This window comes from Folsomia candida, unplaced genomic scaffold (genome assembly GCF_002217175.1).
Source record: "Folsomia candida strain VU population unplaced genomic scaffold, ASM221717v1 Fcan01_Sc001, whole genome shotgun sequence".
Lineage (NCBI taxonomy): Eukaryota > Metazoa > Arthropoda > Collembola > Entomobryomorpha > Isotomidae > Folsomia > Folsomia candida.
In genome coordinates this window covers 18488098-18499760 of record NW_019091193.1, presented here as the reverse complement: position 1 = coordinate 18499760, position 11663 = coordinate 18488098, and the positions used below count along the sequence as shown (strand labels likewise).

Genomic DNA, 11663 nt, shown 5'->3' with positions numbered 1-11663 from the left:
CCTTTGTGGAATCCCAAGCCCTGTTTTCCCCACTTACTTCTTCAAAGTAGGGTCAAATGAGATACGATAAAAAGGACGACAATTTCCCTGGGCTTCATAATAAGTGTGTTTTGTTGTATTTACTACTCACTCCTGGCTGAATTATACTCGTTCTTTCTTGCATAAAATCACGTAAAAAGCATGCATAGATAGATCCGACGTCGGAGGTTGAAATGAAAGTCGTCCTCGTCATCTCGTCAAGTGACAAGTGAAAGTGGAGAGGGAACGACTACAAGGACTCCTCGGAAGCCTCTCTTCTTTTAAAAAACAAATTCCTGGACCAATTTTTATTGTATTTAAACTTTCCAATCCTTCGCATAGAGAAGACAGATTGAGGTCTTTGAAGTTAGTTGTTGAGTGAGTTGAGTGGCTTCAAGTTTCGTTTCATCTTCCGTTTTTATTGAAATTCATGAAAAAAAGAATGAAGAATCAGACGACAACAAGGCAACAACAACAATTCCAATGAGACCATAATCCATGGAGTCTGTACAATTTCGCTCTGATTTGATGCCATAAGTAAGTGCATGCAATTTGAGAGCAAACAACATCAAACGGAAATGCTTAACGCTACTGCATAGTTGAAAAGGGTGAAAGATTAATTAAAATTCGAGCTAAAGTGCTGCTTCTAGTTTATTATGACTAGTGGCATAAATTAGCATAGACAGTGTATTACTTCAAGTCGCTCTCAAGTGGAACAAAGTAATTAATTATTTGCCACGTTCTCATGCCTAAAACTACAGGAAAAAATTCTGTTCATAAATAAATACAATATAAATACATGCATAAATATTGATTCGAGGTGATATAATTTTCACTATGCTCATATTACTACTATTGTTGTTTTTAAATTGCATGGTTAATTCTCAGCTCGTGATGACAATAATGACGCCACACGATATGTTGAATAAAGAATGAGGATGACTGAGAGAAGGAGGAGAAAAGCTTTCTCTACTAAAAAATAACTTAGGAGGAGAGGTTGTGTACTATCAACTCACGGATCTTGATGTCCTTTGGATATGTTGTATGAACAAGAACCCTGAAGTGGTTTGACTCCATGGTCACATTTGCGCCCACCACACTCACTCAAATGTGCCCAAAAAAAGCTTTCACTCACTCAAATCCACGCCAAAAATCCAATTTTACTCTTATTCTGAAATTTATTTCACCATTATGCTCCCAGATAGTTGTTTTCTTATATCCAACATTGGACGTCCTATATATATGCCACAGATGCAATTTTTTCCAGTTTTCCAAAAAAATTAAAAATCTCGAACGGGGTATGGAACAGTTATTTTGTTGAATATGTTAAAAACTGACGGTACAAATCTCCAAAATTTTTAGCAAGTTGCAAAAATAAATATACCCAACAATTTTGAAAAAACAAGTAAGATAGACTGGCATTGGTCATTATATCCTATTTTGTGAAAAATGGAGATTTTCAATTTTGAAAATTTTCGCCCATTTTGTTGTAATAAGAAAAAATTTCGGTTTTGAAATATATTTTGCAATGCTTAAATAAAAGGTGTTTAACACTTACACTTTGTTGAAATTTCAAAAAACGACGAAATTCAAATTTAGAAACTTTTGCAGATTTTCGCAATTTGAGAAAGAAATTGACCAATATTTGCATGTTTTTGCATATTGGTGATCAGCATGAAATTGCGGACAGGTATATAATTTATAAACTTCATTTCATTATTCCGAGGGTTGTTATATATGGTAAAAGCATTGGAAAAATTGCACGTTTTGATGCAGCTTTCCCCAAATATTTCTCAAAAACCTGATTTTGCACCGTATGTCCTATGACAGTTTTAGTTACATTAAAATATCTACCAATTAAGACTATCCGAAAGGAAATCGAGATGCGACAGTACTTCAGGTTCCCTTGTCAAACACTAGTCCTTCCTCTTCGGCTTTTGCACTGGAACCCTTGTCACCCGTGCCAGTTGTCACAACTTATTACATATAATAATTAGTATAATAATATGCAAAATATCGCCTCTAGCAAATATTTTACATTGGAAAAAAACCTGTTGCACTAGACATTTTAATTTCGCAATAATTGAAATCGGGTTTGTTAGTGGAGATTTGTGCTGAGGTTAGTGCAGTTAAGTATGCGTATGTATCACCAAAGCGAGACGCAAGTAAGTAAGTGCTAGACAATTGACATTTGAGTGTTTGAGTTTTCTCCTTGAAATCGGATTGATCAACTTACATATTCGCTTGCTTATTCTCATACTTTCCTCCTTGCCAAGAGGTGCTACTACATAAATGAAAACCTCACTTGACGAATCTCATGTCGAATTGAACAGGAATGAATGGTTCATGTGACATGATCCAAGTACTTTGTGATTAATAATTCCCCATGCGTCATAATTCGTGATAGTCGGCAATACAAATAAATATTGGCATATTTTACACGTTACGACATCGGTTCTGCTTATACTTAAGTAGTGTTAGTAGCGCATTAAAACATGTTTGTATTCTAGTGATCCAAACTAATTGTGAGAGAGGAAGGAAGGATGAGACAGGGGCGACGACGACGTTTCAGTCTAAACGCTCCTCGTTCCGTGGTTGTTGGTTTGGTTTGGAGGACAAATAACAACGGAGAGGGAGCGAAGGAGGAGTCTGGAAATCAAAGGAAGTGAAACGACCTCGCTCCTCTTGCACAAAATAAATTGAAAAGATGAAAGTTTGTTTTTCCAATTTTGAAGTCGGCTCGGATTACTTTTTATGCAAACTGGGTAAATATTGCTTCTCTCTCCACCAGCGACTGAAAACCAAGTCAAAGCAGCTCAGCTCAAGTCATCATCATCATTCTTCAGACTTCAGAGCAGCAGCCCAACAACTTTACGCACCAACCACGCCAACCAACCGTGATAAAGAATTACTTTTGTTGTTGCTATATATGTACAGACGCTGATGTGGACGCGGACGTGGCGTGGTGCCCGTTATGTATGCGTATAGTTCCAAAATCTAGGATACATGTGGAGTTTGAAGTGTTGGGAATGTCGGATAACTAAGCTAACCAAGGAAAGAGAGACCTTTTTAGTGTGAACATACGTATCAAAATAATTTACAGCGCAAACACCAAAGGGATGAGATTATGTATGAGAGAATAATATGCACGACGTGCAAAGGCACAAGTCACATAAATAAACAAAAAGACCCTTTGAAACCGAGAGGGAAAGTGAATTAAAAGTAATTGGATAAAATATGTATACTTATTTTAATTAGTTTACAGCACATCATTAGCACTTTGATGTTTATTCTGAATTGTATATACAATTGGTATTTCAGAATGAATCATATGCATATTTAAGACTTATTGCTGGTTAATCGTTTATATAACCAAACCATATATTGGTACAAGTCGTAAGTAATATATCGCATTCCACAAATACGATGGCTTGTAAACTACAACAATTACTACAACAGGTGAATGTGATAAAGACTCATTTCTAGTCCTCGTGATTCTTATGTATATATTATTATGTAAATGTACAATAGGTATCATCGGCAGTAGTAGGGCTTTCCACAGCATACGTAATGTCGATGCAGATTAAATCTGATGTTTTATCAGTGACATTTTTTTCTGTGACATGCTGAACATTTTGTTCCAGCCCTAGCACACCTTCCTGAATTACAAAAGCAGGGATGGGAGAGATGTTTAAAAATAAATTACTCGATAATGCTGCACTGATACACACGCACTTATCCAATGACACATAGATAACAAAGATACTTATCACGCCGTGACCAGCAATGCCAAGATCATTCCATGTGTCCACCAAAGTATTTAAGCAGGCGTGTGGATAACCTCGCCACCAGACACACCTCGATCCACTCCTTGTGACACCGCACCACACCCCAGTCGAACACTGATCGCATCGCAATTATGGCACGCCGAGGCTTACTCGCACTGTTTCTGGTGCTCTCACTTTCTCAAACCAACGCTCAACAACAGCTTCGTAAGTAAATACCGAGACCAAACCAAGTTTTCCCTACAAGAAAATGCTACGTAATTATTTTCAGGAACAATTTTTAAATTAATTTTTTTTGCAGAAAGGTACAATATTGACCCGTCGAAGACTACAGTTTCGGGGATATCTTCTGGTGGTATGGCAAAGACTTAACTATATAAAGAAACTACAAGGTATTATATAGATCTGCTGTGTATTAGGCATCATGGCTATTCAGTACCATTTTGCTCATTCGACAAGAGTGCACGGGGCTGGAGTGTACGCAACGGGTATAAATAACTTTCAGTTTCGAGCATAAATATGTGGTTAACCGGATCTTAACAAATTTTCTTTCACATTTTATAGTGCCGTACATGGTAAAATTTAGTTTAAGCTAAACAAAATATAACTTACAAAATTGAAATGACTAAAACGATATGAAATAAATAAAAATTCAGTGTGGCTTTGGGGGGGTTGCGGCCGCAACCACTTGCATGTCAACGCCAAATCTGGTGAATATACCATTCCTGATTAGTGAGGCTAATGCAATGGCGAGTCAAGGCTATATTGATAACCCCAATAACGTGCAAGGGGATCCGGTTTACATTTATCATGGATCACAGGACTCAGTCGTTCGTCCTGGTAAGATAAATATTTTGAGACTGCGATGAAAAAATTTGCAAAATCGCCTTTCGGTTTGTTCAGTTTTTATTTTGTTATTTACTGCCTTGTTGCAGGATCGGGCCCTAATGTTCGTGAAGTGTACCAACATTTCGGAGCTAGAATTGTATCAAAATTTGATATTGCCAGTGATCATGCCCAGGTATGTGCATTTGCATTACTGTAATCAAACTATGGTCTAAACATTGCATGATTATATTGCATAGCCAACAAATAACTACGGTAGTGCCTGTGGTAGTTCTGCAGAGAATACTGCATGGATAAGCAATTGCAATTATCAGGGGGCTTTCGAAATGTTGAACCACCTTTACGGGGGGTCGCTGCGACGGCCAGATGGAAACACGGTGGCGAACGGCGACTTTATTTTGTTTAGCCAATCAGAATTTTTTAATTTCGCACCAAGCTTATCGAGCATGGATACTGCAGGTTATGTACGTGTACATATTTTATATCTACATCACTACACTTTGAAACGTGTTTTATTGTAGTATTAATCGTGTAATAATAATTGCATGTATGTAGGTCTACGTCCCCACTGGTTGTATTGACAAGACGACCCCATGTGCATTGCACATCGCTTTCCACGGATGTGTTCAAAATAGGTGAGCCACAAATTACTTACTAAATTTTAGATATATAAATGGTCATTACATATATGTATAATGACTGAACAACATTTTACCATCGTTGCCATTCGTTGCGCATTCATACGATTGGAGTTATTGAAAGAGTCTCACCTTCGAGAATGAGTATTGAGTAGACCTGTTAAGGAACGGGTGTCAAAATAAGCTGAACAAATGAGACGATAGGGATAGAAAAATAATTTTTAAGCTTCTGCACTTTTAAACTTCCATGCTTGGTCATATTTGGCTCAATTAATTTTTCTTTTAAACCACAGGGCTGCTGTTGGGGACGTTTACGCTAGAAGAGCTGGATACTTGGAGGTTGCTGAATTGAACAACATTGTGGTATTATTTCCACAGACCATTGCCAGGTAGACACAGAAATATAACTTTAGAACTATGCATCATATTCCTCTGGACTTTCTCCATGTGTAATGAATTATGCCTTACTTAACTTTTTATTCTGCAGTACTCTACTTGGGAATCCAAATGGGTGTTGGGACTGGTACTAAAAAAATTAGTTATCAAACCAGAATTTGACAACTTTTTAAGCAACTGATTTTTTTCTTTTTTAAAGGTGGGGTTACTTAAATCAGCTCTACTGTGAGTGCATTCTTCCGCATTTACTATTTTTATCTTCAGAGAAAGACATTGAGGGCAAAATTATGTGATTTTACATATTTGTCTATCGACTGTTGCAATGAAAGCTTCCATATAAGATATTTAACTCTTGTTGTATGTATGTGCATAAGTAATTTTTGTCTGGTCCCAAGATTTAAGAGATACCCTTGTTTATGCGGATGTACTTACTTTATGTGGTATGGCCGCTTTGCACGTACATATATACATACAAACAGTTTGGGTTGTATGAAGCTCCTACTTTCTCCATGCATCAATCGAGAAAGGGTACAAAGGAAATTGTGAAAGTATAAAATCTCAGATTGACGCTCTTTGTGAATCAAATCAATCGAAAGATAAAACAGCTTGACTTTGACTTTTGTACTACCATTGCGTTCTGGCTTCGAGATAGATAAATATGAAACGGGGGCTTTATTTGTGGATCCAGGTTTGCATTCATTCTCTCGTTGGAAGCCCATTGATAGTCGGTCGCCCACTTTCCATGAACGCGTTTTCCTTCTACTTTCTCCTTCTACTGCATGCATTTCTTTCTTGCCACGAATAAATTGAACTCTTCATTGCGTTTTCCTTCGCCCTCCTCGACAACAACATGGGACCGACTCGAGCGACAAAATATTTGACATTTCACATCTTCTGGTTTTTTCCCTCGTCCCACCGCTGAGCCCACCATACATATTTTTGGACTTTGGGGTTTTGTCTCTGTGGCTCTCCGTGAAGGTTTATGGCTGTTTACGATGCAATGCAAAAGGGAAAATACATGGAAGGAAAAGCTTTTCTGTCCAAGGAATTCTGAATCTCACCTCAATATTTTAGTTAGAGGTTTGCATTGCTTGCTTTAACTGACGCCTGGCCGTAGGGATTTTCTTTTCCCATTTGCATAGACAAGGATTGGAAGAAATGAGCTGTCCAAGTGGGATACTCAAAATCCGTATTCAAATTTCTACCCACCAGGAAAATTCATGGTTCGAAACAACTTGACTCTGCACTCGGAGAATGAACATTTTCTATTTTGAGAAAAATTTTAAAAGTGAGAAAGACTTTCAATGTGCTGCTTCAATCTCACTTTGTATACGTATGAAAGTGCTGCTCAAGCCTAAACTTCAGTCATTTCAATTGTACCATTTTCTACACGCCCAGTTTATTCCACTCCAGTTGTTATCATTTAAGAAAGTCCATGTCCGATATAGTTCGCCGGTTTTTTAAGGCTCTTCCTCCCCAAGTGTGTACAAGGAGTATACCATAAATCGTAAGAACTATAAAAGCCAGCAAGGCTTTCTCCGCGCACTCCTGAGTACTTACCCATAAAGGTGGATATTATGTTTATTGTTATGACTATGATTCTAAATGCCCCACTCAAGTGCAAACTTTAGATGCAAACATGAATTAGTTTCGACGAATAAGTAACGGTTGATAAAAATGCATGCATTAGAATAAAAAGCAGCTCGAACACGAGACCGGCAAACAGTTATTCATTCTATAATAACTTCTAGCATGTAAGTATGTAGGCTTACGGACGGGAATGTTCCCATAATTTCTATGAAAAATCAGAGCACGAGGAGCGTAAACTAAATTTTAAATGCGGCTCAGCATTGGTGATAAAATGTATTTCATAACACCACAGAGCGATCACAGGAATGTATTTATAAGGTGTTGCCAGAAATACATCAGCCAAGCCTTGGATAGATTGGCTTCAAAGGATCTTGACATTAATGGGGATGGGAAATACAAGTGCATTTGAAGTCGCAGTAGTAGACAAAATTTTATGGCGTCATAACTAGCCCACATTTAAAATGATTTAAGAAAATATGCGACTCAACCTTATATTATATTATTAAAAAGAATCTCTTTTTCTTTATTCTGGCTCCCTCCACTTCTTCCAGTCCGCTGCTGCTGCCTTCAATCCCTCACTTTCTTTAGTTCATTAAGCAAAAAAACTTGGCATGAATTTTCTTGCTTTCTCCACTTAACTTCCTGAAGCCATTATCTCGAGAGAGAAATTGTCAATTTTGTGTGCTCAACTGTTCACAGTTTCTTTCTTTCCTTCTTTCTTTCTCTCTTTATTTCTCCCACTGCTGCTGCTGCTGCCACGATTCTAAAAAGGTTTAACTAACGTTTTTGGCTGCTTGTCTTTCTTTTTGTTCTATTCCATTTATTTGCTCAGGAGTCACTTGTCTCTCTCTCTTCGCCTGCTACAAAAAACAATTTAAGACTGCACGCATAGGGTGAGATAACGCGAATCACTTGATGATGAGTTACTTGTGGCTTGTGTACATTCAGTTAGTATTTTTACATGCATGGCTTTCCACTAGACTTTTGGAATGGAATTTGATTTTAAATTTCTTAAGTATTTATTTTTGATTAGCATCTTAATACTTTGCGTACATAGATTGACTATAGAATTTTGGCCCGCAAAGAATGGATTCTGGGTGCAAAATATGTAAAGGCTATGAACAGTTAATTGGATGAGGCTTAATTATGTTGACATTAAAGCTTTCGTGTGCTGACTATCTACGATGTGAATACTTACAGTTTAAACTGGGTTTTACTAAACATGGTTTGTGATGAAAATGTATCATTCGTTCAATTTTTGTTTATTCTCTTTGTATAGCGGCCAGGGAGGGCAACCAGGTGCTTGCTACCTACCGAATGATGAACAGAATCATCAATGGATGAACAAACTTAATTCAAATCGACACAAATGGAAGAGCACCAAAAATGAAGTCTCTGCATTGTGGAAAAAAATCCTCTCTTGCTTTTCACTCGTCTCGACATTTTTTATCTGGAATGAACATGCCAAAAATATATATTATTTCCGCATCTTTGTCTATATACTCTCTATTTCATTTCCTTTCCTTGTACGCATATACAAAAATAAAGTAAATATACTCATTACAAATGCCTTGAATTATATGTATGAACACTTTTTGTCGATGAATTACATACACAGTTAGAAAATTAATCAAGAAATTGAACTCGAGCAATTGTACTTTGATACATGCACCAACATATTTTTAATCAATTTGACTTTCTCGAGTAAATTGAAATGTATTTATTTATTTTTTGTCATCCGAATGCCAGCTTAATTTTAACCACAATAAAAAAGGAAGCCTCATTACACATTTCTCAGAATTTACGCGTTCGTAAAATCCTCAATCAAAACCGCCCATCTCTCGGCTTTATTTGGTTTGCATTGAAAGACCCAAGAGAGAAAGAGAGAAAGAGAGCGAGGCGATCAAATCGAAAAGTTTCTTGGAATCTGCAATTCCATCCGCTGGTTGAGACTGGCTGGCTGAGGACTTGAGGGGAGAGGATCGAGTGAGATGAGACGAGAGAGCGAGCGAGTGAAAGAAAGAAAGAAAAAAAGAAAGCACGAGGAAAAAAAGTGGGAAGTTGGTGGAATGTTGAATGAAGGAGAAAGAATTAAAATGGGACGGTTGAATTAAACTGAATTAAATTGGATTGAGGGAGATTGATTAAAAGGATTGTGTAGGTTTTGGGTCTATTGTGCAAGTATCCGTCATAATAATCAAATTCCTAAATCAAGCTAAATGCCCCGCAATCATGATAGAGATTTATCATTTTATCAAAATTTCACCGACTTTAGTCAGTGGAAATAAAGGGGAAAAACATCAAGACTTTTCTAATTTTGCACCAACCAACCTACCAGAAACTTTAAGAGAAGAATAACAAACCTTATTGTGATGGTTTCATTGTACACACTTCTTTTCAACTATGTACATACGCAAGTAGTTTCGCTAGTAGAATGTAACATGGAAAAGAATTTCAGAGTTTTACCCGTGCGTGTCCTCTATAACTTTCCAAGAATACACGATCACTTATTAATTTATAATTATAAATACATAGATCAAGCAATTAAAACTATACCGCGGCAAAATTTTTATCACACGTGTCATTAAAGTTGAGAGGTTTAATACTAATTAACCATAAGTACTGGAGATTATTAACAATACAGCTAATAATGCTAGTTCAATAGCTAAGGCTAACTTCATTGGTTTTGATATATTCTGGGTTAGTTCCAGGACGTTGTCTGTCCTTGATTTTAGTGTCAACAATCGGATTCTAAGCCCGGATATTCTCCAAAGTACCTAAATTAGGGAAAGTTTCCTTGAGAGATTAAATGTCCATTAAATGCAAATGTAGGAAGAATATATTTTGTCGAAGCATGTTATAACAGAAATCTTAATTTTTCATATCTATAATTTCCGTACTTTCATAACCTTAACAAGTGATGGATAAATTTCATTTCATGATTAATCTCTTTACAATTCAGGTTTCCATCAAAGATATTGAACTTCTTACAGCCGCGTTATACATTTGGATTTCATAGGAGTGAGAATATAGATACTCAAACCCTACATTGGTTACGATGAAAGAAGTTAATGCTGTTGATTAAAAGCTTTGGAATGATTTTTGCTCGCATCTATCTGCAACAGGAGAAGGTTGATCATGAAACGAGGCTAAACCCTCCTTATCCTGGCTGTCCTACACCACCTTCATTATCCGGGAAGCTCTGTGTAGCTGGCTGTGGAACGGGGGGAGAAAGGGAGAAAGCAGGCGAGTTTTCTTTGTAAGAAGTGGAAGATGAGCCGAGAGAGTGCAATTAGTGGAAGAGGAAAAAAGAGAAGATGAAAGAAATGGAAGAAATGAAGACAATTTTCACCATTCCACTTACTTTGCACAGCCGCCAAGTTAAAATAATCACTAATTATCCCCGTTCTCCATTAGGGATAATAGAGAAGCACTAGGGGAGCGTATGCATGTAGCAATGGTCGTCGTGCTGCTGCTGGCTGTGGTGAAGTGCTCAACGTCTCACAAAAAATAAATGGGACAAACGAAGCTAACTGCCAGGGAAAGCACGGCGAGGAAAACCTGTGCTCGCATTCTTACGAAATTCCTCATCCACTTTTCTTCCTCGGAGAAAGGTGTGCATTACACTCCACACGACGGGAGGCCTACCATCAACCCTGTCATGCTCATCAGATTTTGGTGCCGCTCTTCGCTCACCTGGATTTAATCCCAACAATTTTTGATGATCATGACTTCCTGGCGAAGCAATTTCGGATACTTGGGATTTAATTTTTATCAGACAACCACGTAATCGGTCTGACTGACACAGCATCCCCAACTAGCGATAATTAGATCAGGAGTGGGGATCGGAGGCGAAAATGTCTCAGATTCTCAAATCTGAACGCTAACATAATTTTCCACTAATCAAAAGGAAGCTATTTTCTCTCTTGGAGCTCGACAACCCGAATTAAATTATTTTTTAAAATTTATATATGCGAGTCAATATTCATTCGTAGCAGGTACTTACTAGTCGTCGGGGGTCTAATACGTATTATTATTCATACTTCATTTAAGTATGTATAAAATTAAGAAAAAGTGATTGCAAATTTCTTGAATCTTCCAAAATGCAATGAATTATCTCACAGTATAAGGAACCCAGTCAAGTTTTATTCAAATGAAGCAATAAGATCGTCCATCTGCTAGTATATGTGGTGCCATTTTTCCTTTACATCCCGAGTCCAACTGTAGAAATGTATGCTAAAATATGCTTTCTATTTTCATGTGTAAGTGTGAAGCTGTGTAATTTTGTGAAACGCCACTTTTCGTGGAAACTAAAACCTAAACACCTTACTTACCATTCCAAGGTAAGTAAGATCTTCCGCTAAATGTTAATATATTCATTCGAGACTTT

At 37.2% G+C, this 11663-nt stretch overlaps 1 protein-coding gene across 1 annotated transcript; it reads left to right on the top strand.

Annotated features, from left to right (window-relative positions):
- Positions 1–3832: 3832 nt before the first annotated feature.
- On the top strand, positions 3833–8852 carry LOC110860552. The gene is made up of 12 exons (XM_022109617.2): positions 3833–4010; positions 4105–4158; positions 4223–4291; positions 4368–4378; positions 4460–4643; positions 4739–4824; positions 4889–5113; positions 5205–5284; positions 5581–5676; positions 5775–5810; positions 5883–5908; positions 8553–8852. The coding sequence occupies exons 1-12, from the start codon at positions 3938–3940 to the stop codon at positions 8615–8617; spliced, it is 1005 nt and encodes a 334-aa protein (XP_021965309.1). The 5' UTR covers positions 3833–3937; the 3' UTR covers positions 8618–8852.
- The last annotated feature ends 2811 nt before the right edge of the window (positions 8853–11663 follow it).

What these genes read in the sequence shown, in the direction of transcription:
- LOC110860552 (XM_022109617.2), top strand. Translation starts at nt 3,938, where the DNA reads ATGGCACGCCGAGGCTTACTCGCACTGTTTCTGGTGCTCTCACTTTCT. An exon ending in CAACGCTCAACAACAGCTTC is followed by an intron (nt 4,011 to 4,104) that starts GTAAGTAAATAC and finishes TTTTTTTTGCAG; the next exon opens with AAAGGTACAATATTGACCCG. An exon ending in TTGCCAGTGATCATGCCCAG is followed by an intron (nt 4,825 to 4,888) that starts GTATGTGCATTT and finishes TATATTGCATAG; the next exon opens with CCAACAAATAACTACGGTAG.